Source organism: Myodes glareolus, chromosome 6 (assembly GCF_982192425.1).
Source record: "Myodes glareolus chromosome 6, mMyoGla1.1, whole genome shotgun sequence".
In the NCBI taxonomy this organism is placed as follows: Eukaryota; Metazoa; Chordata; class Mammalia; order Rodentia; family Cricetidae; genus Myodes; species Myodes glareolus.
The window spans coordinates 84,919,849-84,946,277 of NC_142031.1; the positions used below are offsets into that span (position 1 = coordinate 84,919,849).

General features: G+C 42.8%; 1 protein-coding gene across 2 annotated transcripts in view; it reads right to left on the reverse strand.

Annotated features, from left to right (window-relative positions):
• The window catches only part of Camkmt (calmodulin-lysine N-methyltransferase), a 388,750-nt gene that overhangs the window by 16,890 nt on the left and 345,431 nt on the right, over nt 1–26,429 (reverse strand). For both annotated transcript variants that reach the window (XM_087907294.1, XM_087907293.1), the window contains 2 exons: nt 7,725–7,799; nt 528–591 (listed from right to left, as the gene is read on the reverse strand). In XM_087907294.1, the coding sequence (XP_087763420.1) occupies nt 528–591; nt 7,725–7,799 (139 nt within the window). The remainder of the gene's footprint in view (nt 1–527; nt 592–7,724; nt 7,800–26,429) is intronic.

The window sequence follows — 26,429 nt, forward strand, 5'->3', positions numbered from 1 at the left end:
TTTATAATATGTAAATAATGGCTTCCTTTTAAAGCAAAGAACTTTTAATACACAGATTCATCTGGAAGTCCTTTTTTCCCTTTGATATAAACAGAAATAAAAAGAAAAAAGTATTCTTACGCAGCAAATAAATACTCAATGACAAAGGTTACCACTGAAGGGATTTAAAATGACAGAAGTCAACAGAAAAATTTCAATATCATAATTCTACTTTAATATGAAGATATTGTTATCAAAGGGAAAGACTCCAGAAATTCTTTGATGAAAAATAATCTCACACTATCTTTGAAGCGGTTTCATTTATTTTACTACCCACAGTGTTCCTTATCAGAAGGCCAAGGGTAAGAAGTTTCCTACTTATGATTAGGAAAGAACCTGATAGATCAGAAGACACAATTGAAGTTGGACATAATAAGTATTAAAGTATTACATGACATTAATCCTGCCATTCCATTACTCTCTCCATCTTTGTGTGCAGACTAATTATTCTGTAGCCAGTATTCAGGAGAAAATAGAAACATACTTACTGTGGGCTGGAGTAATCTCTTTATTGCATCAACAAGGCTGACTCTGTACTGGTCCAGAAACAGGCTGACATTGAGAAGAGAGCAGAATCCAGATTAAACTGGGCCCCCAAGCCTAATGATCCCAATGGTGATAAGCACAAGGCTAATTACACATTTATACAACACTAGAGAAAGATTGCTCCCTTCCATTCAAGGATCTTGCTGGGGGAAATTTTAAAAACAGATACTGGGAACAGTGACTACCAGGTTGTCAACGCCAGGGTTCATACCCGACTCTGCTGTGTCAATGTCGCAGGGACAGGTCCCAAGATGTTTTTTTTCATGAGCATCATCTGGTGGAGATGGAACACTTGGTACTTTCTCTTGTTAGAGCCCTGTCTCCACTAGACCTGGCCCTTCTGCTCACCAGGACCACTGTGAGGCTGCCCTCTGCAAGTAAACCGTGTACCCAAACCACCGCGGCAATGTTGGGGAAAAGCAGGGTGGATCTTAATGATTTCCAGCAGTTTGAAGGAAAGGACCCAACAAACACCCCAGGAGCCAACAACCTCCAAAACAAAAGTTCAGGCAATGTGAGAGGCCATGGAAACTCAAGAACTTTCTTCCCTTGACCTCCATGTTGATTCTTTCCAAATCACTTGGTTTTCTCATTTTGCTCCTTGGGTTTTTAGAGTATTTATGTGTGGGTTTTTTGTTTTGTTTTATTTTGTTTGTCACCTATACGGTTGAGTGATCCTTACCCTATTTGCACCACAACTTCTCAGCAAATTTGTAACACAGCGTCTTCATCTAAAAAGATGTATCCAAGACTTAAGTTTGGATCACCTAGCAGTTGGTGGCAAGTTAACTTACACAGTTCAGGGTTTGAATGCAACCCTCTACATTCATAGGCTGCAGATCTGAGTTATGATGCCACTAGGTGGGTGCTACTTTGTTCTTCTGCCATAGAAGATACAGGGTCCCTCCCTGCTAGAAGACTCAACATTCAGGGCACTGACCCCAAACTTACCAGCACTTTAATCTTGAATTTCCTAGAGTCTAAAGTTATGAGCCATATTTCTGTTCTTTATAAATTGTTCAGTCTGTGCATTTCCTTGTAACAGCATAGACTGCACAGAAATACCTGAGTTTTATAGAAAGCAAACAAAGGTTTCCTTTGGGTCTGTGGTATGGAGGTGTTGTCTAGAGTAGAGTTCACCGGCACACACTGTGATCCTCGTGGCACAGCTAGAGCGCCCCACCAAGACAAGGCCTCTGGGCTGTGTCACCTCTACCAATGGGTATGAGCCACTTCTTTCTGAACTCCAAATGAGGATCTCTGAAATGTGGACAGTTCCAGCATGTCTGGGATGCCTTGTGGATACCAATGAGTACTGCCTGCTGGTAGGAGGGCTGCTGTCCTCCCTACCGTTCTGCTCTGATCTTTCTATGTGACCTTGGGTAACTCACTTCACATAAGACCTCAGTTTTCTTGTCAATAAAGCCCACCTCTGTGGCTGTGTTGGGCATCAGATTAACATGTTAATTCACAATTATATATTTATGACCTATGAGGGGTGATAGGCAATTGGGGCTAAGCTTTAAATAGACCTAAGTTCCATTCTTCACTGCCTGAGGCAGGTCATCGTGGTCCTGAAATGGAGGAAGTTTGCATCCCGTTTGCATCTCAGTGACACTAAACAGCTCCCTCACAGTGTTGCTGGGCTGTATTGACACTGAGGCAGAAGTTTGCCCACATAGGTGCTCTCCAACTTGATGAATCTCATTTTGAGAAAGGGGAGCATGAGTTGGGCACAGTGGTACATTCCTATCATCTTAGCACTTGGGAGGCTGAGGTCACAGGCTGGTTTGATTCTGAAGTAGTCAGTGCTGAGGATTGGACCCAGGGCTTCACGCATACTAAGCAAGCCCTAAGCCGTATTTCCTCCTCTAGAAAGGTGAATAATGGAAACAGGATCTCTTATGGGGAGCTACTATGTATACCCCTCCTTTCCACCTCTAAACCAGGATAACCTAGGAAAGCATTCTCTTTCACAAAGTTGCATCCTTAAACCCTGGCGCAAAGAATATGTTTAATTTAAATGCTACAAAGATGTCCCACTAAGTCAGTTAAGAATCAAAATCATTAAGAATTGATGAGGCAGACATCAGGTTGGAGCTACGTCTTTTACAAATCGTGCTTTTCAGGACACTCCACCTTATTCCTTAGGGAGGCTGGATAGTGTCTGCAGCTTGATATTGTTGATGTATTGACTGTGGTGTTCATGTGTCTACAAGAGCCCTCTGGCTGGTTGGCTATGCAGCAGCTAAGCAAAGGTCTCTTCTTGGTTTGTTTCTGCATTTTCTGAGAGCTGGTGAGACTCTCAGCAAAGATGAACAGCACGTTGCCGGCTGCGCCTCCCTCGTGCCCTTTCACAGCGCTCTTTCCACTGCGCCTTGGCAATGGTGACAAAGAGGTTAACATCACAGCCACTGCAAAGTGCAGCTTAACACCCGGAACACATTCCAAACACAGTCATTTCAAAGGTAATGGCATCTACCCCATCGTTCTAAATCAAATTTCCCAAAAGTAATTCTTGTGGTCCTCTAAAAAGATCTTTATTCCAAGCAAGCTCACTTTTCTACTTAGCTCCGATGCAGAATTCATAACGCTTTGTAGGGTACGTCATATGAGCAATTTCAATGTGCTTTAGTGGGAGTGATATGTAATCTCCTGAAAATTCACCCCTTAAATAAGTCCTAATGGCTCGGAGAACAGCAGTAGCTTAAGTGGATCTATTTAAAAAGGCTGAGTGGGTCAGTGATGGGGATGGAGATACCTTTCCACTCTCCTTCTGCTTACAGGGCAAAATACCCTGACAGTCCAGTTTGGCCATTAAAACACACATTCTCCAACACGCGAACCCCTCTAGGCCATTGCCTGCGGCAGCAACAATTGCTTTGTCCTGTAGATCCGAGTCAGATTTTCTGACAAAGGAAAGGTGTTGAATCCTCATGACCTCCTTAAGAACCCACTGTCTACAGAGCTGGGAGCATCTATCATTCTTGTCCTTGAGAAATTCACTTATTCATACAGAACATTCGGAGATGCTTCTGTCTCGTCAATACGCACAGAGAGAACGGCCGCTATGCAGTCTTCCTGGTGACTCGCTGTTTTAGACTTCACTTTCAACAGGGGGACCATCTCTGCTGTCCTCGTCACGAGCCTGTTTTGGAGGCAGTGCCCAGTGATGCCCCATTGTAACCTCACTTGGCTTTTGCCCCTTCAGTTGTGAAATTCTGGGCTCTTGAGGGATTTTCACCAAGGCTGAGTCTCCCCAGGTGAAGTTGAAAGGGCTGATCACACTGGAGCTAGAAACCCTCTCAGGGGTCAGGGACTGTGGGCTGTGCCTGAGCTGGCTGCATCATCACCGTAGCTGGGAGACAAGGACCTTTCAGAGCCCACGGTATTTCCATTTTGCGGGAGGAAAAAAACTTTTTCACAAAATCAACTTAAAAGCCAAACATTTCTTTCATCATTTAGAAGAAAGTAAAAAAGAATTGGGAAAAGGGAATGGCCTATCACATGCAATCAGTGGAAAGATGCTAGGGAGCAAGCAAGGCGGCCTGGAAGGCGGGGTAACAGGGCTTGGGGAGAAGCCTGGGTACTCGCTACTGTTTCTCCCCAAGCCCTCAGCTTTGGACTCATAGATGCGCTGATTGTCCTATGCATCCAGGTCCATGGACCAGGCAGTGGGTGGCATTTCAGACATGTTTTCTAAGCCTTGTGAGAATTCAAATGCACGACGTCATTTCTATATTTGCAGAACTGCCATAAACTGGAGAGCCATTGAATGGTAAAGCTAAATGGAGGCAAGCGTGCATTGGATTGGAAAAAGAAAATCTGACTTCCAGACTCTCAGATTACAAGTGGGATTGAAGCAGAGTCAGGAAAGATGGACTAAGCATTAGCAAAGCTTGCTCTTCATGACGCAGTGAGGACGAGCTGTACTGCATTCCTGCAGAAAGGAACGCTTTTACTACACTTAACACTGAATAAGTCAATGGAGGAACTTAATAGGCAGGTTTTTTCCTACCCCTGTGGTAAATATTCTAATATTTTGATGTTTGTCAACAGCCCTTTCCTTTTTTATAGGTGTGACTGTACCTCCATGCTCCTTTCTGCTTATTTCAAAGTTGACATTTTACAAGTTATTTAGGAACTATTGAACCATGAAACTATTTTTCATTGTCAAAAATGCTGAACGGTAAAATGACTGGCTTTCACAGTTTGCCTCTTTATTTTATAATCTGGTTGAGTGACTAAATTTGGATCTGGAGTAAGGGACTGTCTCTTCTGGGGAAACAAGTTATTTCCCCCCACTACCCACAGGTTTATGAACATTTGAATGTAAATATAGGAATATATGAACGGTTTAAGGACATAAACATATCACCACTTGCCACAATCATGTGCACTTCACTTGAACCACAGTGTGGGTTTGGGAGAGGTGAGTGAGCAGAGCTTGTTTCCATGTCAATGCGATCAAGAAGGACTATGGGTTAGCTATTCAGTGACTCAGACAATGCCACCCTTGCTGGAAATGCTGCAGTAAGAATTTAATCCACGGACCTAGCATTCAAACTTCCACCCACGCTTCCTATGGCCCACTCCAGATCTCACTGACTGGCAGTGATAAAGGTGGCGTGAGACTTAACATGACCTATTTTAAGTGCGGTGTTTCTTTCTGGCGTTGGAGATTTCGGGTTTCATCATGGAAGCAGCATCTACAGGCCGCTCTCGTTCGCTCCTCTGCGACATTCTAAATAATTCAGCGTGCTCTGCCGCCCCGTGGGAGCAACGTTCATGCAGTAACTCCGTGGAGTAACAGCAAACCAACGGGAAGTGAGGGACATGTGGAATCCCGGGCTTCACTGCCAGATGTACAGCGTGGCTATGACACATCCCTGTACTCCGCAAGTTTCTAAGCGGCTTAGCCATCTCCGTGAATGCGAAGGGAGACCATTACCAAAGCATTTCTTTTGGAAATAATATCAGCATCACCATAAAGAGTAGCTTAATGTTTTACATTTACAAATGGGAAATTACAGACAGGCTGACATTCGGGCACTTATAACACCAGGGGGAAAAAAACCTTAACCATCGATTCATGCATAGAAAAGCCATTTATAAAATGAAGTCTCGGGTATTTAGTTCATTTGAATCCATAAATAATTCTTACATAGCCACCAGATGTGTGTGTATAAGATTGCATTGTGTTATAGATCTGTAATGAAAGCCTTAAACTGAATATGCACCGTGTTTATCAATTCTATAAGACCCTATTGTCGGTCAGGGAAAAGAAAAAAAAAAGACTATTTTTCAAACATGTTGTGCAGCTATTTTTAACCTAACTGAGAACATTAATCAGAAACAGCTTAACTCTTATTTCCTCTGCTAGTGCCTCTGGTACAAATAGGATGACATGGTATGAGTGTCCATGACACAGACATGACAAAGCTAGGCCGTTCTGATATTTGTGTGAAGCACAATTTAACTGCAAATCTCTTGGCCATTCCTGCCTTTCCCACATCATCAGAGTGCACTGGGTGTGACCCTCATCTGAACCGTTAAGGAGACGCGGCCCTGTCCCATCTTGCTGCTGCTCTCTGATCTGACTCTCCTGCTTAATCTCATCTAATCCCGCCGCATTATCTTCATCTGTACCACGAAACCTGGAGGGTCCTTTCTCATACTCTGTGGGGAAAAGCATTTACTAAATGACGTGGTAAACCACCTGGGTTGGTTTGAGCTCCTTTTTGATTAGATGGGGGAAGCATTAGGACGGAGGCATGTTGCCACTGATCAGCCAGAAAGCTAGGCTTCTCTCGTGAGACCAAAATGGTCCTGGAAAACCAGGAATTCTTAGCTAAAGGTAGAGCAGATATTTACTGTTTACTGCAAAGGCAAAGAAATTAGTAGGAGGATGGAGAATTAAAAAATAATAATAATAAAATTAAACAGCCAGGTGATGGTGGTAGAGCATGCCTTTAATTCCAGCACTTGGGAGGCAGAAGCAGGCAGAACTCTGTGAGTTTCAGGACAGCCTGTTCTACACAGAGAAACTCTTCTCCCCCCCCCCAAAAAAATGAAGGAAGGAAGGAAAAAAGACAGACAGAAAGAAAGAAAAAGAAAACCAAACCTAGTCCTGTTGACTTGGTGTGAAAGTAGGAAAGTGGAATTTGCATTTGAATAGTGATAAGTTACTTCCTGATGAATGGATCTGCTTTCCTCTGACTGAAATCTACTGTGAGTTCTGGGTCTTAGGACCGGGCTCATCAGTGTAACCGAAGGTAGGAATCTGAACTAAGGTGATTGTGGGGAACTCCAAGTAAGGGCTTACACTGAACAGAGAGAATGCTTGCCTCCGGCCCATGTTTTCCATACACTGAAATAACTACTCAGACTGAATGAGGAAAGACCCAAAATTAGTTGAGACAATCACAAAGATCTACGCATATGTATCCTGCAACCCGGGCTCAGGCTCCCATTAACAAATAAGTAGATTAGGCTAAGGTAGAAGACAGAATGTCTAGGGTAAATTTATTTAAAAGGATCAGACACCTGACAGATTTGGATGTTATTTGCATAAGAATAAAATGTGATTGTGTAATCTTGGTGATCTGTATAACTACATATCAGCTCTGAGCTGAAAACATTAGATATCAAATACAAGCTTTTAAAAAAAAGGCTATTTCCCACAAGATATCTCACGGATATATTTATTTGCCAAAGAGTATATACATGTGTACACATGTACATCCCTTGTATCAGATCTCTCCCAAGAAGTAAGCTAATTGAGCTGTTTGTGTTGATAAACTCCTTTTTCTCCAGACTGCTCCTCTCTGAGCCATAATTATTTGCAATTTGCCTAAGTCGTCCATTTACTGATACGTCAGGCATGAAACAGAGGCAATTCCAGAGAATGGAAATGCTCCTGCAAATCAATCTTCGGGAAATAATGCGGCAGAAGTTCCTGTGTGGCAGAGGCTGCCTCCTAGCCGTCACGTGGAGAGGAATATTAATTCGTTGAGGTTAAGGTGGCTTTGCGCTTCATTTGTTGACTTTGCTTAGCCGTCAGCAAAGCAGCGCGGCCCAATTACTCCAGCAAAGCTTTTTCCCCCCTAACAGGAGTTTTATGATTTTTATGTACTTACCAGTCAGCGCACATAACAATGTCAAAATGTCCTTCCAGTTGAGAGACATCTGTCTCATTATCCCATCGTAAAACGCTTGAGGAGAAAAAGATTTCAAAAATTATACTTGGGGTATTTTTTTTAAACTTTTGATTTTGTACTATTAACATTTTTGTGGCACATGGAATTATTTAAAAAGTATATACAAATTGTTTCAAAAGATACAATAAAAAAGCCTAGAATGTAACTGTCTTCTGTATTTTATTTTGTCTTTAAATGCAGAGAGGACGAATTCTTTAGGGAAATGCGAGAAGGGAGTTTGTGCTAAGTTTTATAGGTTTTTGTAGAAGAAGTAGACCTTATCTCAGTCCTTAGGATGATTCCTGACCCTTCTCAACAATGAGGGAAAAACTGAAATCGAAACATTCTCTGTCCAATCGGAACACGGATTTATAAAAACAAGCCATGTGAAATTTACTGTGTATCCCTTTTGCCTGCCACGGCAGCCATATTTCTTATTCACACAATGAACAGTGTGGCAAGGCGGAATGAAAGAAGAGTCCACTTCTAAGTGGCCATTCTCGGGGCTCTAAGCACACTTTAGAATTCGTCCCCCGTGGAATTCTAGATGCCAGTTCCACAAAAAGAGGCTTAGTGTTAAACTGCACATTAATAACAAAGGTTAACAGCGCACATTGGAAACCTGTAGCAACACTGAGGAAGCCAACCAGCGGCTCGACGCTCCCCACAGATGACAGCGGTGATGATTAACGTTTTATTATAAGACATCATTTTAAGGACATTTCTCCCCATACCCCAAAACTGTGGTTTGCAGTACTATTTCTTAGAAGTAAAATTCTGTGGCTACTTTTTACTTTGGTTCTTTGGAGAGGGACCGAGTGCTCAGACCTTACGTGGCCAATTGGATTTGCTTATTTGGGTGGGGTTTCCATTTCTTCTGTCTTCCCAGAGGCAAAGTCAAGTTTGAGTGCAAAAATGAGACTTCACCCTGGCCGGTCCAAAACTCCTTTTCATACATTTTGATAGACATAAATGGTTGTGACATTCTTAAGGGAGAGAAGATTACACACATCCCCTCATCACCAAGGAGGCTGAGGGCCAGTTGGTCACTCTTCTTTTTTTTTTTGACTCACACTTACTGAGCACCTACTGTATACTGCGTGTCAGGTTCTATCTGAGCTCCAGCCTTACTATCACAGAGGCAGCCTGACGAGCCATCCACGCACACCAGGGAAGGCTTTCGAGGAAAGGTTACCTCGTGCGACACAGGGAAAAGCTTTACAAATTAGCTCTTGTGTTCTTTACATCTTAGGCCCATGGGAGAGCCAAGTGACAAAGGAGACCAGCAAGTCCCTAAAGATAAAGGCTTACTTTATTTTTGGTACCTGGCAATACCAGCTTTTTCTGGACTTGGACTTGGAGGAGGGTGCCTCTCCTCAGCCTGCGTCAGAAACTTGAGATTTCCCGAGAGTTTATGAGTTTGTATACAAACAAGTGGGTTTAAAACCCAGAAGCTGGAGAGAGTGACATGGACATGTAATCCCAGCATTTAGTAGGCAGAGGAAGGAGGGTTGTGAGCTTGAGGCCGACCTGAGTGAGCTACACAGCAAGACCTTGCTAAAAAAGCCGAAACAAAACAAAACAAAACAAAAACCCGGCAAACGAACAGTATGGCTCTCTAATAGACCTTTGTAGATCATAAATGGAACACAGTCATCGTATATGTTTTGACAGAAAGTATTAAAATCACACGTGAGTCACCCTTTTGCCAATGACTATTAGATGCTTCTAATTCACATGTGATTGCTAAGGCTAAAGAAGACAAATGGCAGGGAACCCTGTGGTGATATTGGATATTGGCTTCCTGAGGCGCTCCAGTCTCCTGGTTCAACAAAGGCTAACTGGACTGATCAAGTCTGAGCAGCAATTGGCTATGGATCAACACAGAAACTGTAATGAATCACGGCTCTAAAGGAAACCAAAACACCCTACGTGGCTACTTAGCTCACAAAGATTTCCAAAAGGCACTTTGCTTGGTTTTCAAGAAATTTAGCCGAGGCTGTCCCTCTAACTGTAACCACGAGGTAGAGAGTGTAGCGGTGTAGTTAGAATTTCGCTTTGTGAGGTTCAAACCTTGGTTCTGACCTTTGGCGGCTGTGTGAGTCTGCACAATTACTCCACCACTCTGAGTCTGTTTTCTGTAAAATGGGGATGAGAATGCCCACATCCCTGAACACTCAAAGAGCACATGAAGTTGTAATGCTTGCTTGGCATCCCTATATCTACTTAGTCTTCTCTCTTGGAAAGACAGATAACTTTGTTATTTTAAGATCTGGTCCTTCTAATTCTTTGCTAATGTCCCTTTTCTCCATGCAAAGACTACTGCACACAGCCACACACACACACACACACACACACACACAGGCATGCGGACACACACAAATATGTGCACGCACCCCTCACAGGCATGCATGCATACATACATAAACATACACACTACATGAAGGCATACACACACACACACATACACACACACACAAGCTATGCTTCCACTGTGGGAGAAGGATTAGATTTTTGTAATGTTTGTGTTCAATTTGTTGCAGACCCATGAGATTTCAAACAAACAAATAGACAAACAAAACTCAGGCAGCTCACTGTAGGAAATGGGATGAGAACCCATAATCTTAGCTACCTGCAGGGTGAGGCAGGAAGATCACAAGTTCAGGTCAAGTCTGGACAGATTCTTAAGTCTCTATCTCAAGTTTATCGGGGTGAAGGTGAGGAGATGTTACCTCTGTGGTAGAGTCCTTGCCATGCACGGGACCTGGGTTCAGTCCTCAGTACCAAACCCAACAACAATTCAAAGGCATTCCAAATCTGTTACATTCATGTTTCTGAATGTTTTCTTTTAAGTCCCGTCATGTCCTCCCCCCGCCTCCACCATCCCCGTTCCTGACAGGGTTTCTCTCTGTAGTCCTGGCTATCCTGGAGACCACACTGGCTTCGAGCCCACAGAGATTCTCCTGCCTCTGCCTCCTATGCATCACCGGGCCCCTGGCTCAATTCTTAAACATAGCCTTTTGCATACGAATTTTTAACCTAGTTCCCATCCTGGCACTACTCACAGAAGAGCCCTACTCTAGACCCTATCTTTATCAATAACCCCCATTCACTCTCAGAGCAGCCCTTCTTATCAGGCCAGCTTACTTCTAGAAGGTTTTCTGACCCAAGCATCCTCAGTCTCACTGTCTAGTCTCCCAGTCTTGTCCAGGGCACTGTCTCCCGTCTCTGATGTTCGCCTTTCTTTCTTGTGCAGCTTACATGGCATTTCAGTAAGTCCCTTGGGTACTTTCTCAGCTCTCTCGTCTCTGCCTTCCTCATAACTGCTGAACCCAGTCCCCTGACTGGCCCAGTCAGTGCCCACGACCTGAAGGTGGGTGCTTCTGCTTTAAATGCATTACCGTGAAACCTGACTGAACTCAACGGCATTGGGCACTTGTTCTATGTGCGCGTCCATTCTCCTGTGCTGTTACTTTATACCTGTGATCTCTTTCAGTATACCAGTACTTTCTCCTTCATTTTTAGTCTCGGCTAATGACCTGCTTTTTACTTTGCCCTCAAGATTGCCAGTCAGACAAGAATGTCCCTATCTCACACCACGGCACATAATGCTCCTAGCAGAAAGTGCACTTCCCTAGTCTGTCTTCTGCCTACTAGCTCACTCCTGTCTCCCCAGCCAGAACCTTCTTATAGAGATCCACCCCTACTCACTGAGATCCATCCCTACTCACCGGGATCCACCCCTGGTCACCGAGATCCACCCCTGCACATCTCTCAAACGAGGCTCCGGCAGTTTCCTCCTCTCTCCTTCCCTGCCAGCAGTTTCTTCTCCGGCTTCTTCCCACCGGTCTTCAGCTGTGCAGTCCCTGCCTTCTTCATGAACTACTAGTTTTGTAGCTCCTTGTCTACTTCCTGGTCCAGCTAATGCCGTTTACTCCTCCAAAATGTTGTAACTTGGTTCCCAATTCTTTTCCTCTCCTTCTCTACTACCTCCGCTCTAATCAGATCACTCTCCCCAAAATGGTCTCATCAAACTCACCCAGGATCTCCACATGGCTAAGTCTGAGCCAGTTCTGTCTTCGTCCTCCTAACCAGCCTGAACTTCACTCATGAGCTTCAGATGCCTCATCCCCACCCTCACCGCTGTTTCTATACCTGCTCTTGGGTTTCTCCTAGACAGCCAAACTTCACATGTCCAAATCTGAACTCCTGACCCTCTGTCCCCACACACTTCATTTGTGGTCTTTCTCTGCTCACAAGAATGGCAGTTGTACCTTTTAGCTCAGGCCAAAAGTCTTGACCACGCTCCTGACTCTTACATCTCACACCAACTAGGTGAGAAAAGCAGTTAGTTGTGTCTTTGAAATACATCAAAATCCAACTAACTCACTCCACTTCCATGGGTGATACCTGTTCTAAACTGTCACCATCTCTCATCTGAATTACTCCAGGCTTCCAACTTGTCTCCCTGTTTCTGCCTGCGGCCCTAACATCTCTGCCCAGGAGAGCATCCAGAGTGTTCCTGTTAAAACATATCAGGGCAGGTGTGGTGGTGCACACTTTTAATCCCAGCACTCAGGAGGCAGAGGTCGGCAGACCTCTGTGTGAGTTCAAGGCCAGATTGATGATCTTCATGAACTGCATAGTGAGTTCTAGGCCAGTCAGGGCTACATAGAGAGACCTTGTCTACACACACACACACACACACACACACACACACACACACACACGCACTCGCACACGCACATGCAAACACCCCATAAATTAGCTCAGAAACCTTGTGTACCCCCTAAGACAATGGACCAGACCCCACTCCATTGCTTGATTTCATCTCTTGTTCCTCACTTCCCTTTCTACTCTGCGCTAGTGGTTCCCATGGTTCCCATGGAACCAGCCACGCTCTGTTGAGACTGTGCTGGCTCTCTGCCCTAACTAAGTACCTCTCTTTCATATACCCTTGTGCCTCATATCCTCCCTTCCTTCAACCTTTGTGCAAATGTCTTATCTTTATAGGGCAGGCTTTCCTGACCATCTTCTTTAAAACCATTGTCATATCTTTACATTACATTAGCTTTCTGTCCATCTTTATCTTACTTTGCGTTTTTTTTTTTCTAGAAGCAACTAACTTTGCTTATTCTCTCCCCCGCCATACAATCATCAGAAGGATGCTGTCTTAGCCACTGTTGTGAAGAGTCACCATGACCAAGGCAACTCTTACAAAAAAAAGCATATCAATGGGGACTGACTCACAGAGGCTTGGTCCGTTATCACCATGGCGGGAGAATGACGGCAGGAGGCAGGTGCCGGAGCAGCAGCTGAGAGCTACATCCTGGTCCAAAGGCTGAGAGAGCGTGACACTGGGTTTGGGTTTTTGAAACCTTCATACCGACCCCCGACACACTTCCTCCAACAAGGTCACACCTCCTAACCTTTCTAACTCTTTCGAAGGGTTCTACTCCCTGGTGAAGAAGCATTCAAATAGATGAGCCTATGGAGCCAGTCTTAGTGCAGCCACCACAGATGTTGGTCCTTAGATTCTGGGGCAGTGATGTGTTCCCAGTGCCTAGAACAGCACGTGACAGCTGCTCCGTTAACATCGCATCTGAATGGGCGCCATGTCTAGCCCACGGAGGCGTTCAATAACTAGAGGATCCTGTTATTAATCCGTTCTCTGAATTGATGCGAAATCTACTGAAAATGCTCCCTAAAGACTTCCGCATCCAGCAAAGATGGGATGACAGGGGCCTCTTTTACATCTTAACCTAAAATGATGGACAACTAAGACAATTTAGAAAGGATACACACACACACACACACACACACACACACACACACACACACACACTTCCAAGATATTGGCCAGCAGCAACAGTGAGCAGTCATTAATCCTTGAAAGAGGATGAGCAAATAAATAAGCCCCATAGTTACCCCAGTGGGATGCCTGGGGGGGGGGAGCCCCGGTTGCAGCAGAAAGGAAAGGAATGTGAGAGGACCCAGTAATTTTGGAGCTAAACGGACGGACTCCAGGGATTGGAGAAACCAAGGTGGCCAGAACAGAGGACCATAAAGAAGAGAGTTGTACAGAGAGAACTCAGGGCTCACATAGATGACTCTCATAGATCATTCAGCACGGAACCAACCTCTCTCTCTCTCTCTCTCTCTCTCTCTCTCTCTCTCTCTCTCTCTCTCTCTCTCGTGTGTATACTACCTGAGGTTGGGAAAGAACTGTATGAGAGTATTGGGGCCGGGGGGGGGGGGGGCTAGACCCGAGGTCATAGGGCAAGACTGGTGCCCGCTCTTAGCACAAAACCTCAGAATTTGTCTTGCCTCAGAAGTAGAAAATAATTAGCCCTAGAGAAAAAGCTTATCTGCTGGTATGAAGCAAATTTTAAAGCAAGAACCTAAAGCAAGGAATGACTGCAACTTAACACAACTGTATCCCAGAACAAAATTCGAAAACATTATCAAAAATAAAAAATACTCAGATCCCAACAAGCTAAAGCTCAAAATGCTCAATATATTATTAAATACTGCCAAAGAGACAAAGAACATTGGGATTCAATCTAAAACTGACATAGACATCAGACTTTTAAGAAGGGAATTAATATCTGTATCATAATAGCACATAATGTATTTCAATGTGGTATAGAGACACAGTAGATTTTTTAAAAACATTCTAAAATTTTCTAGGATGAAAATACAGTATCTGAGGAAAACCAAACTAGACCTAATTAGCAGGAGACTAGAAATTTCAGAGGAAAAGATGAGAGAATTCGAAGACATAGCAATAAAAACTACCCAGAATGGAGTCGACAAGATGACCTGGCAGAAAAGGTGCTTGCTGCCAAGGCTGACAACCTGAGTTCGATTCCCAGAACCAGGAGATAGTGGTGGAAGGAGAGGGCCAGCTTCCCCAAGGTGTCGTCTGGTCCTGAGAAGTCAAGTGCACACAGGAGCACACATTAAATAAATAACTGTAAAACATTTAAAATATATCCAAAATAAAAAATAGAGAAAAAGTTATTTTTTAATTAATGCAATGTAAGTACAATGGGGAACAAATTTAAGTGATCTAATATTTGAATTCTTAAAAATCAGGAAAAGGCAAAAGGCTAAAAAATAATAGAAAAAATAATAACTAAGACTTTATTAATTTAGTGAAAACTACTAACATAAAGATGAAACCACTTTAACAAAGCTCACACATCTGAAACGTGAAGAAAAATACAAGCTACATAATAACCAAACTGACTGAAGGAAGTGCTAATTAAAAGTTTCCAGAGGATAGAGCGGATAAGGTTAGATGTCACAGGACCAGTGCCCTGGAAGGGCTGAGACAGCTACCCATCTGCCTAGAATCATGTAACCAACGGAAATATATCTGCATATATTTTTTTGATATTTAAAAAACATAGATAAACAAAAGAACTGATTGCCACCAGACCTGCACTCCCCCCAAAAGTGTCAAAGAAAGTCCTTTAGGCAGAAGAAAAATAGTTACATGGAGATCTTTAGCTACACAAAGGAATGGTAAGAATCAAGAATAATAATTCTATAGGTACATATATGTGTCTTAAAATTAATTGAACATAAGATAGGAGGAAAAGCTAACCAAATACTAGGTATTGTGAGGTTTACAATGCACATGGGCAAGTACAATGTAAAAGGAGAGCATCAAGATGGAGGAGGAGAATGACGACATCGTCCTATGAGGGTCTGAGGGCAAACTCTGATGAGTTAAAGATGTATACTACAGGGGCTGGAAGGTGGCTCGGTGGATACAGTTATTACTGTGCAACTAAGAAGACCTGAGTTCGAATCCCAGCACCTACAAGAGTTGAAAGTGGTGGCAGCATGTGCCTGTAACCTCAGCATTGTGGGTAGGGTGGAGACAGGGGGATCTCGGAGGCTCACCAGCTGGCCCATGGAGCCAAAATGATGAGTTCCAGGTTCAGTGAGACCCTGTCTCAAAACATCAAGTGGGAGAATAATCGAGGACAATGTTGTTGTCCACCTCTGGCCTCCACGTAAGGCTTCCTGACAAGCACCTTCTTCCCTGCAATCTAGGCTATAAAATCTAAAGCAAGAATAAGAGTAATGAAGTTATGGTTAATAGGACAACAGCATGAAAAAAAATAGAACTACAAAACACAGTAATCGAAAAACAGGCAGCAAAGATGAAGAGAAACAGAGAATAGATGAGACAAACAGCCAAAAGCAAGACCACAAACTCAAACCTAGCCAAATCAGCAATTGTATTAAGTGAAAATAGCCTGGACGCTTTGGTTAAGAAGTGGAGTATCAGACTAAATATGAAATCTGGTCACGCATGGTAGTGCATGCCTGTCATCCTACTCGGGAAGCTGAGGCAGGAAGATCACAAGTTCGAGGCCAGCCTGGGCAAGCGAGAAAGGCCCTATCTTAAAAACCAAAGTGAGGAAGGGCTGGGGATATAGCTCAGTTGCAGAGCACTGGGCTATGGATCAAGCTCCAGTACCACATAAAAAGATCAAAAGCAGACTGATCTAGGCCCAAGTATATGCGACTTCTATCAAAAGCATCCTACACATAAGAAAACAAAAGAGTTGCAGATGAAACTATGGAAAAAGACACACGAGCGTGAGTCAGAGGCAGGATAGGGGTTTAACCTCAGAGATCAGATTTTGCAGTGAAAATATTACCACTGTTTCATCACACTGGTTAAAGAGGCTAGCAGGGGCCTATAGGGTTTACACCCTGAGTAACAAGAAGCCCCATTGGATAGCCTTGAAGGAAACAGACAAAACCCAGCTACAGTCAGAGATTCTAACATCCCTCTCTTTAACTGGGTAGTAGATGGAAAATTAACAAAGGAATAAGCAGATAGCTTTAAACGCTATCAATCAGATAGCTTAATTGATATTTATAGAATACTCCATTAGTATAGAGTTCATATTCTTTTCAAATACATCTATTCTGAATCACAATATAAATTTTGATAAGTTTAGCAGAATCAAGGGCACAAAAAATATGATTCTTGCTCACAATAGAATTAAAGTGGCTACCAATAAGAAATTAGAAATCAATATGCTATAAAAATACTAAGAAAATAAATGTTATATTTATAAATTTCCTAGAACCCAAATAAGAAATCAAAGCAAAAATCGAAAAGCATTTTGAATGGAATAAAACTGAAAACACAGCAGAAAAATTTACAGGATGCCACAAAGTACTTAGAATAGCAATAAAATACCTACATTAGAAAAATAGTCTCAAATTAGTGAACTTAGTTTCTAGCTAAATAAGTTTTAAAAAAAGAGTAAATTAAACTCAACATAATCAAAGAAAGGAATGAATAAACATTAGAAGAAAAATGAATAAAATAGAAACACAAAAATAATAGGGAAAAAAATCAATGAAACCAAACAGGTTCTTTGAGATCAATAAAACTGATAACCCTCCAGTCAGACTTGTCGGAAAAGCAAGAAGAGGAAACACATATTGCTGATGGATGATGGGAGTGGTATTGCTCCAGATTCTGGAGATAAGGGCAGGACCTTTTTCTGTGCATACATTTCTAGATGTATACTGACATAGTGGGGTTTATTTAGGGATGTAAGAAAGTTGTTTTGATATTTAAAAACTGATAAATGCAATACACAGTGCTAACGAACTGAAAAGTAAAAACACAAGAACATCTTGAACAGTGTATTTGCTGTATCTAACATCCACTTCTCATTTTAAAAAAAAACAACACAACAATAGAAGAAATGATTTCCTCACAGGCCAGCAAGATAGCTCCATGTATAAAGAAAGAAATACTTTCCGCAACCTGACAAGCATGACCCGCGGGCCACCTATAGCCAACATCACACTTACTGGTGGCCGGCTGCATTCTTTCTCTATAACTTCAGGAGCAAAAAAGGGACATTCCTCTCAGCTTGCCCTAGTGCACTGAAGGATAGCCATTCCGGTAAGACAAGAAATGAAAAAGCTTCCAGGAGGAAGAAGTCAAAATGTACAATAATCTATATAGAATATGCTGTGGGAGAGTCAACAAAGCTTCTGGTATGGGTGTAGCAGGCTTGTGGGATACAAGATCAATACAAGAATCAATTGTATTTCTTTATACAAGCGGCAAATAACTGGAAATTGGAATTTCCAATTCTATACCATTTATAATAGCATAAAATTTCATAATAGCTTAAACATATAAAAGAGAAGTAATTCTGACAAAAGATGAGAGAAATTAAATAAGACCTAAATAAATGGAGGCAATTCAAATGGGAAAAGAATAAAATGTGTTTTGACAATTGGTTATTCATATTTTCAAAAAAATAATTTAAATCTATATCTTGCACCACATGCAGAAATTAACTCAAAATAGATCATAAATACAAATGTAAAACCTATCATTATAAAACCTGTCAATAAAAATATAGGAGAAAAATCTTTGTAGCCTTGCATTAAACAAGGATTCCTTATATACACACAAGATACATGAACCATCAAGGAACAAATTGGTAAATTAGATAAAAATTAAAATTAAAAACTTCTGCTCTCTGAAACACAGCATAAGGAGAATGAAAAGACAAGCTACAGACAGAGAAAATGTTTTTTGAATCACGTCTGATAAAGAGTTTATATCCAGAACACACTAAGGACTCTCAGAATTTGTCAATAATAAGAAAACAAGCAATCTGATTTTTAAAAAACCAGCAAAACCCTTAGACATACACTTCAACAAAGATAAAGGCATGAAAATCTATTCAGTATTTCTAGCCATTAGGGAAATTCAAAGACCCCAATGAATTCCGTTAGACTCTTAGGATGGTTGTGGACCGGATTCCGAGGGAATGCGAACCCTCCAGCACTACCCATGGAAACTCAAACCAGCCTGACTTCGGAAAACAGCTTGGCACATTCCTTAAGAAGTCAAATGGTCTAATCTATAGTAAATTGGGAGTGTGGGGATCATGGGAGAGGGCAAAAGAGGAGGGAGGAGGAAGAGAGGGGGCAGAGAAAAATGTATAGTTAAATAAAACCAATAAAAAAGTAAAATTTAAAAAAAAGAAGTCAAATGAATGCCTCTATGTGGTTTATTTGTTTCTCTGATAGGTATGTACTCCGGAGAGAGCTCCTATCCAAGCTTGTACACAAAACCCTCTCAGAAACTTTATCTGTTTCATGTCAGCAACAAACCAGGGGGTCCATCAAAGGATGAAGGATATGTAAGTCCCACACACAATGGGGTTCAAATGAGGAGTAGAGAGGAAAGAAGAAATTGACAGAGGCGGTTACTGGGGTTCATGTAAGGGATAGACAGGTGCCTGACCATTGGTTTTCTGACCTAAAGTAAACATGCATTTGTACAGACAGCTTGGACCAAGCCTCTGAGTTATGGCTACACCCTTCCAGTGATTCCCTTGAAACTAAATTTTTGTTGTCTCTATTTTCCTGCGTCACAATGTCAAAATCTTTCATTTGTTTGAATTTTGCTACGGTTTTACAGCTGGACACATTTGAAAACCCACCCTTACAGAACTTCCCGTGCATTAGAAAACCCATGAAAGCCAAAGCTGGGGAAGCCTGGTTGGTCTCACCAGGATAAGAGCAGAAGGAGTGGGGGGGGCTCATAGCTAGAGAGCTCTGAGTTTAAGTACCAGCATCCTCCTACCCACCGGAGAGGCCGAGGATGCTCTGAGGTCACCGCCTTCGTCTGTGAAACGGACATAGTGGCTTCAACGCCGTGGGACTCACTGGACTTTGAAGGAGGTTTGGGAAAGTACCTGAACGGTAGAGAACTTGCCTAACGTTTAGGAGGAGGCTCTGAGTCCAACCCCTAGACTTAAAGCAAAAGAACCCAGCCTCTTAACAAAAAGCACATGATGAGACAATAGATGATTACTACACACAAAAGCATCACTTATGAAAAACTTACCATTGCAAATGATCAAAAGCATTAATTTCTCTTCCCTTACTCTTGCACTAATGCATCGTCCTTTTATTCTGTTTGAATTTAAGGTTGAAACACAAAATGTAGTCAACTTCTAGAAAGAGTACTGCCTTGGGATTCAAAACTCACAGTGAAGGAATTCCACAGAAAGGCTTGCTTGCTTGCAAGAAACATGTGGCCTGGGATCACTCTGATTTGCATAGCATGGCCATGGGAGAGTGTGACCTGCAGGCGGGCAAAGCGTCCCTTTTCTTGCTTCCATGATTAATATATTTTTGTTGTTGTTTTTGTTTGCCTTTGTAGTGAGTGAATTATGGCCTGATATTTTTGATGCTATAAACAAGGCGGTTCCTGTGGGGTGTGGCGGCATGCACATTTAATCCCCTTACTAGGGAGGCAGAACCAGGAGGACAACTGCAAATCTGATGCCAGCCTGGGCTACAGAGTGAGCTGAGGCTAGTCTGGGCTACACACAAGACCTTGTCTTCAACTGAAAAAAAAGCAGTTCCTTGTATATTTGCAAAAGCAGTGCTCTAGCACAATTCGTTTCCTAAAAACATGTAAAACCATCTCTATAATTATGTGCATGTGAGCTATGCCCACGAGTGCAGGTGTCTGTGGAGACCAGAGGCATCAGACCCCCAGGAGCTAGAGTCACAGATGTTTGTGAGCTGCCTGATGTGAGGTGCTGGAAACTGAACTCAGGTCCTCTGGAAGAGCATCTCACACAGTTCTTGGTAGTGTCTGCCAATGCAGCATCCTCTGAGCTCCCTCCCAGCGGCAGCAAAGGCGGCGGCAGCATTTTCTTCATGGGCATGATCGATACTCGTCTTCAGAGGACACTGCACACCCTTCCTACAGTTTTGTCCTTCTCACCTCCCTGCATCTGTGCGGTCACAGCTCGCCCATAGAGAGGCGCTGTTCAAGTCATTTGCATGTTCACCTAAACTACTGAGTTCTAAGCAATGCCCCATTTGTCACTTGTCCCTCCATTCCCCTCCCCTTCTTTACGGACTTTAAACTGCCACATGGTGAAAGGTCTATAGCAACATCTTTTAGACATTCAGGGAAAAGGACATGATCTGAATCTAGAACATGTAAGCCATCCCAGGACTTTGGTAGAGGCTCTCTGATTGCCGAGAACAGCAGCAAAATGAGGAACTGTTTTAGAACAACGAGATTGTAACGACCCCGCCGAACACAGGATCTGTTTGGAAGATAAGACATTTGAAAGAAGCTGGCTGCAAATGGCTAGAAGGACCCGAACTGTGACAACCCGAGTACTTGGGTGTGCAAGGGGCAGTAACCAGAGGAGAGAACTTGCAGTTAGGACTTGGAAAGGGAGAGAGAAGGGGGGAGGACCCATGACACATTCCAAGGGTTGGGAAGCTGTGATGGCAGCCATGCCTGGACCTCTCAGGGTGTTCCAGGTGTCATTTTCAGCAGACAGGCTTGCTGAACGCCTGATAGCCAAATCCATCTTTCCCCTCTTCTTCATCTGCCTCTCCTTCCCTACTGTTCTGTGGCCTGGACACTAATCCCTCTCCTTCCCTCTACACCAGCGGTTTTCCAATGGACCAGGTATGAGAATCTTCACTAAAATAGTTTGCCAGACTTCATACCCAGACTTTCTAATTGTGTTTCTTTGGGTAGGGCTTATAACTGCATTTATGACATGTTTCCTGGGGATGCAGATGAGCTGTGGGACATGCTTGGAGAAGCTCTAAGTGAGGTCATTGCCCCAACAAATATCACCTCTCTCTTATGTCTATTCATCCATTCCTTGGCCTCTTCTCTCGACCCAGCTTCCTCTCTTCACATAATCTCTGTCTTTCCTTTTGTCACCATCACTTTTGGGGGGACATACCCCCACTGTTTCACTGCTTGTGATGTCACCTTGCTCACACTAACCATAGAGGCTGCTTTGTGACTTGACTTCTTCTTTGAACCTACAGGCCCGTAGAAAACCCGTTCCAAAGAATCCCTTCCTAGCTTTGCTTTCCTTGAATGGAACAACACTTACCCATGGAGCCATCCTTCCTGCTCTCCACCCCGTCAGGACCCCCTAACTAGACCCCTAACCACTCCAGAACAGACATTCCACAAGATTCTGCCTTAGCCATCTCTTTTAACATTTCAACTCTCAGGCAAGCTCCTACCTCTTGATTTTGATTTCCGAATCGGCCAGTGTGACATTTTCCTGTGGTTTGAGCTCCTGTCCCTCACCTCTAGCTCTCTTCACACACGAGTTTTACCACCGCAGGGGAACTGCTCTCGCTCTTCTTGCTGTCCACACACAGCCGTGTCTCTGGAAAGGCCCCAGATTTGCTAATTCAGGCCTGGACTACCCCTTTCTTTCCCCCTGGAATCACTGCAATAGCCTCTAAAGCAAAGACAAAAAAGGGAGACTTTTTATTCTGAAATAAAACAGACATACCCAGGAAGCAAAGGTAAGTCTTAGTTCATTCTGATGAGACAAACACCCTGTGCCCACCACCCAGACCAGCACAACTGCCTGAAGTCTGTCACCTCCCACCGTGTGCTTTGTACCCGCCCTTCTTCTAGTGACTTCTCTTATATTTTTGGTTGTAAGTCTAGACTTTAACAATTGAGCCATCTTTCCAATCCTCTGGTGTCTTCGCTTCCTTCCTTCGTTCCTTTCTTCCACCCTGTTGTTGTTTTGATTTTCTGAGAAAAAGTCCTGATAACATAACCCAAGCTGGATTCCAGCTCACTTTGTAGCCAAAATTGACCTTGAACTCATGATGTTTCTGCCTTATTCACCCAAATGATTGGATTATATGTTGCCATCTCTTCTGACTGCATAATGACATTTTATTCCTGTGTATGACTGTCTGCATGTATGTCTGTGTACCATGTGCATACCCAGTGCATGGGGAAGCCAGAAGAGGGCACTGGATTCCCTGAAACTGGTTGTGAGCTGCCCTGTGGGTGTAGGGATTGAAACCTGGCTCTTCTGCAAGAGCATCAAGCACTCTTAACTGCTGGGTCATCTTCTAGCCCCATATAATAAATTTTCAGCTGATTTGTCTGGTTTTGTGGTTAGCTTTTCTAATTCACACTTTTTCTTTTCTATTCCTACCTTTTTAATTATTTTTTTCTTGATTTTGTACCTTTTATTCCAGTTTCAACTGCTTTTCTTCCCTTGCCTTTTACCTGCAGAAGCATAGCTCAGTGGCTGCCTCCTTCATAAAGCACTCCCTCCCCCCCCCCAATTTGATCTCTTTATACTCACTCAGACTTTCATCTTGGGAGCTGGTCTGTTATAGGCCCAAGTATCTTGAGCTTTACAAAGGTAGAAACTTAGATTTACTCATCTTCATATCCCACAGGAGGCCAAAGGGACGATGGAAGGCACTCAGTTCTATTTCTTTGCATTGAATTGAATACACAAGTCAGTCTGAAAATGTTAGTCTTTATCAAAATTGCTTCCATATTGTGGTAGTTTGAATGAGAATGGCCCCCAAGACCTCTCTTGCTCTGCTTGTCGCCTGTAGATCAGAATGTAAAGTTCTCAACTACTACTCCAATGCCAAACCTGTCTGCTTCCAGACATGATGATCACGGACCAACCTTCTAAAACTGTAAGAAATTGCCCAAATAAATGCTTTCTTTTATAAGAGTTGCCTTGCTCATGGTATCTCTTCACAATAATAGAACAATAACTAAGACATATACCAATATTTACAGAATGTTTGTGAAACAGATAGCACTCTATCTCCCTCCTCCTCTTTCCACACACACACACACACACACACACACACACACACACACACACACACACACAGCAAGTCAATGTTATAAAAGAAAGGTAAGCAATATTTCTGGATTTCCATTTTCTCACCTAGTATATTCCTTTAGTATTTCTTTACCATGATAGTGTTAGCAGTTGAGACAGTAAGGCAGGAGACAGTAATTCACTCTTGTAGACTGTCATTTGTATCAAGGGATGTTTGTCATCCCCATTCCCCCAGTACTAATAATATAGCCTTTAGTCACTATGATAACAAAACAAAAATGTCTCATGCAATTATAAACAGGGTACAGAGGTAGACCAGATGTCTATCTCTGCTTGGGAACTACTACTAGGTTATACTATGGTCTTTTATACCTATGATGTGTACCTTTTATTAAATTATACCAACTATGGTGTTTTTCTGTGTTCACCGTGGGGAGCATGAGCCTCAAGCCAAAGGACAAGCAGAGGACAGCCACAGATTTACCTCTGCATTTTCAGTTTACTAATCTGAGCAATAATTAGGGATAAAAATGGGCTTATCCAAGTATGATCTGTGCTCCAGATACATGAGCATCAACTGAGCACCTTGTTTAGATGTCAGATTCATGAGTCTGGACTCTATGGAATTGTTCAGATAAGTTCATGTGAGGCCTGGGAACCTGCACTTTAAAAAAATAAATGCCCTGAAGAAATCCCAAAAGCATGGGTCATGGACCACTTTGGAAAGCACTGTCCCAGAAGGCCTCTAGCTACACAACTTTAGATTTAGAATGTTCTTTAGCTATAAATCATGGTTTTAGTTTCAAGCATCAGCTTTGTTTCCAAAGGGGAATTTTAAAGAACGTATCGCTTCATGGAAGTAAAAGTGGAGCGAAAGACAGAGCTGCCTTTTGAGTACTAGGGATCAAACCCAGGACCATACATACACTACTCACTCTGCCATCAAGGGGCACCACCCAGCTTCCAGACTTTATTGAGAAACAACTCCCTTAGCCAAAGAGAAGAAGCAATATCATAGAATATTAAAGCCGATGTCATGTAAACAAATTCCTTGAGAGATGACTTAACCAGCTTGTCATTTTCTTCTCGTGATATGAAACTAACTGTTATTTGTAGACAAGGAAGAAGGCTTGGGGAAAGGGGAAAGGAAAGTAAATTCGGTCTTGATGAGATTTCTACTATCTAAAGAGACCAAATCACAGACAACAGAGAGCTCCCTGGAAATTAGGTCTCAATTCTAAAGATATATTCATAAAGTATATGACATCTATGATGTTCAGGGGAATCCAGCAGATGGCGTGCATGCATGTATGTGTATATGCGGTTGTTTGAGTAGCACATGCACATGTGTGTAGAAGCCAGAGGACACCTTCAGGGTTGTTTGTCTGGTTGGTTGGTTGGTTGGTTGGTTGGTTGGTTGGTTGGTTTGATTTGGTTTTTTGAGACAGGGTCTTTCACTAGCCTGGAACGAGGTAGCCTAGGCTGGTTAGCCAGTGAGCCCCAGAGATCTGCCTGTCTCTGCCTCTAAAGTGTTCGAATTATGAGTGTTTGTGTGAGTTCTGGAGACCAAATCCAGGTCCTGGTGTTCAGAAGGTCAACAGTTTCTGAATGAGCCACTTCCCCTGCCTGGAACTAGCTTTACTGAAGGGAAGCCTTCACAGCAGTGGAGCACTGCAGAATGTAACAAGCTCAGAGAGAACCTTCGGGGGCTCTGCAGTTCCCAGGAGAGTTTCCAGAGCAGCAGCAAGGCTGTCTGTCGCTCAGGGTGTGTGGCCCAGGAAGTGCTATGGATGACTCTGGTTCCAAAGTTTGGGATCTTGTTTCAACTCAATGTTTTAGTATCTCTAGACTGGTTTAAGACCCCATCCCAGATGTGTTTGCCTGGAATTTAACTGAAAACAAACAAACAAACAAACAAACAAACTCATTTCAGTACAAAAGAGAGACCAACTCGACTTTTCTACCTTTCAAACCCCAGTGTTGGTGACCAGTATATTCTATGGTAACTAAAGAAGCCAGAGAGTGGGACAGAAGGTATAATGAGTTAATTATATTTTCTATCTCAAACATCTACGATTCCATGAATATGACAGCTAGTAAGCAAGCGACCACAAAACACTATAAGTAATGAATTGGAAATTACAAGCATGTGCCATTTGCTAGAGCAAATGATTGCAATTTGATGTTTTAATTTCTTTTTCATATTTATAACTTTCATTGCCACTGTTTTACCATTATAGGAATTTTGTTATTTCCTGACACTGTAACTCACACCATCATATACAAAATGATAGAGTAAAGGGTGTTTTGATCTAGAACTGTGGAAGCGCGGTAGGTGAATAATGCCCCAATTCTAAGGCAGGAGCATGCTCAGTGGTGAACTATTGGAGACTTTCCAATACACTCAGTGGTCATCACAGAGGGTGTCTTCACCAAATTAAATTATACAAGAGAAAAAGAGCCAGAAAACTGAACGGGTCATTACTAGAAGACGATGCCTGTGCCTATCTGAAGACGACAAAAGATTCGCTGAGAACTGGTTAGAAGTAACAAGAACTCCTCAACGGGACTGAACAGGCATCACACAGAACCCTATAACTACTGTGTCTATATATGCAAATGAGTATAACGAGTTAGGAAATACAATGCTGAATGAAAGAAAGCGCTACATAAGCTGGGTGTAGTGATGCACACTTAGTCTCCCAGCACCTGGGAGATGGAAGCAAAACCTCGGAAGTTCAAGGGCATCGCTGGCTATGCAGTGAATTCAAGGCCTACATGAGGCTCTGTCCTAAATGAATACATAAAAAAGAAAGAAGGAAGGAAGGAAGGAAGGAAGGAAGAAAGGAAGGAAGGAAAAGAGAGAGGAGAGGGAGGGAGGGAGGAAGGAAGGAAGTGAGAGAGTAGAGTGAGGGAGGAAGGAAGGGAGAAAGGAAAGGAGGAAGGAAAA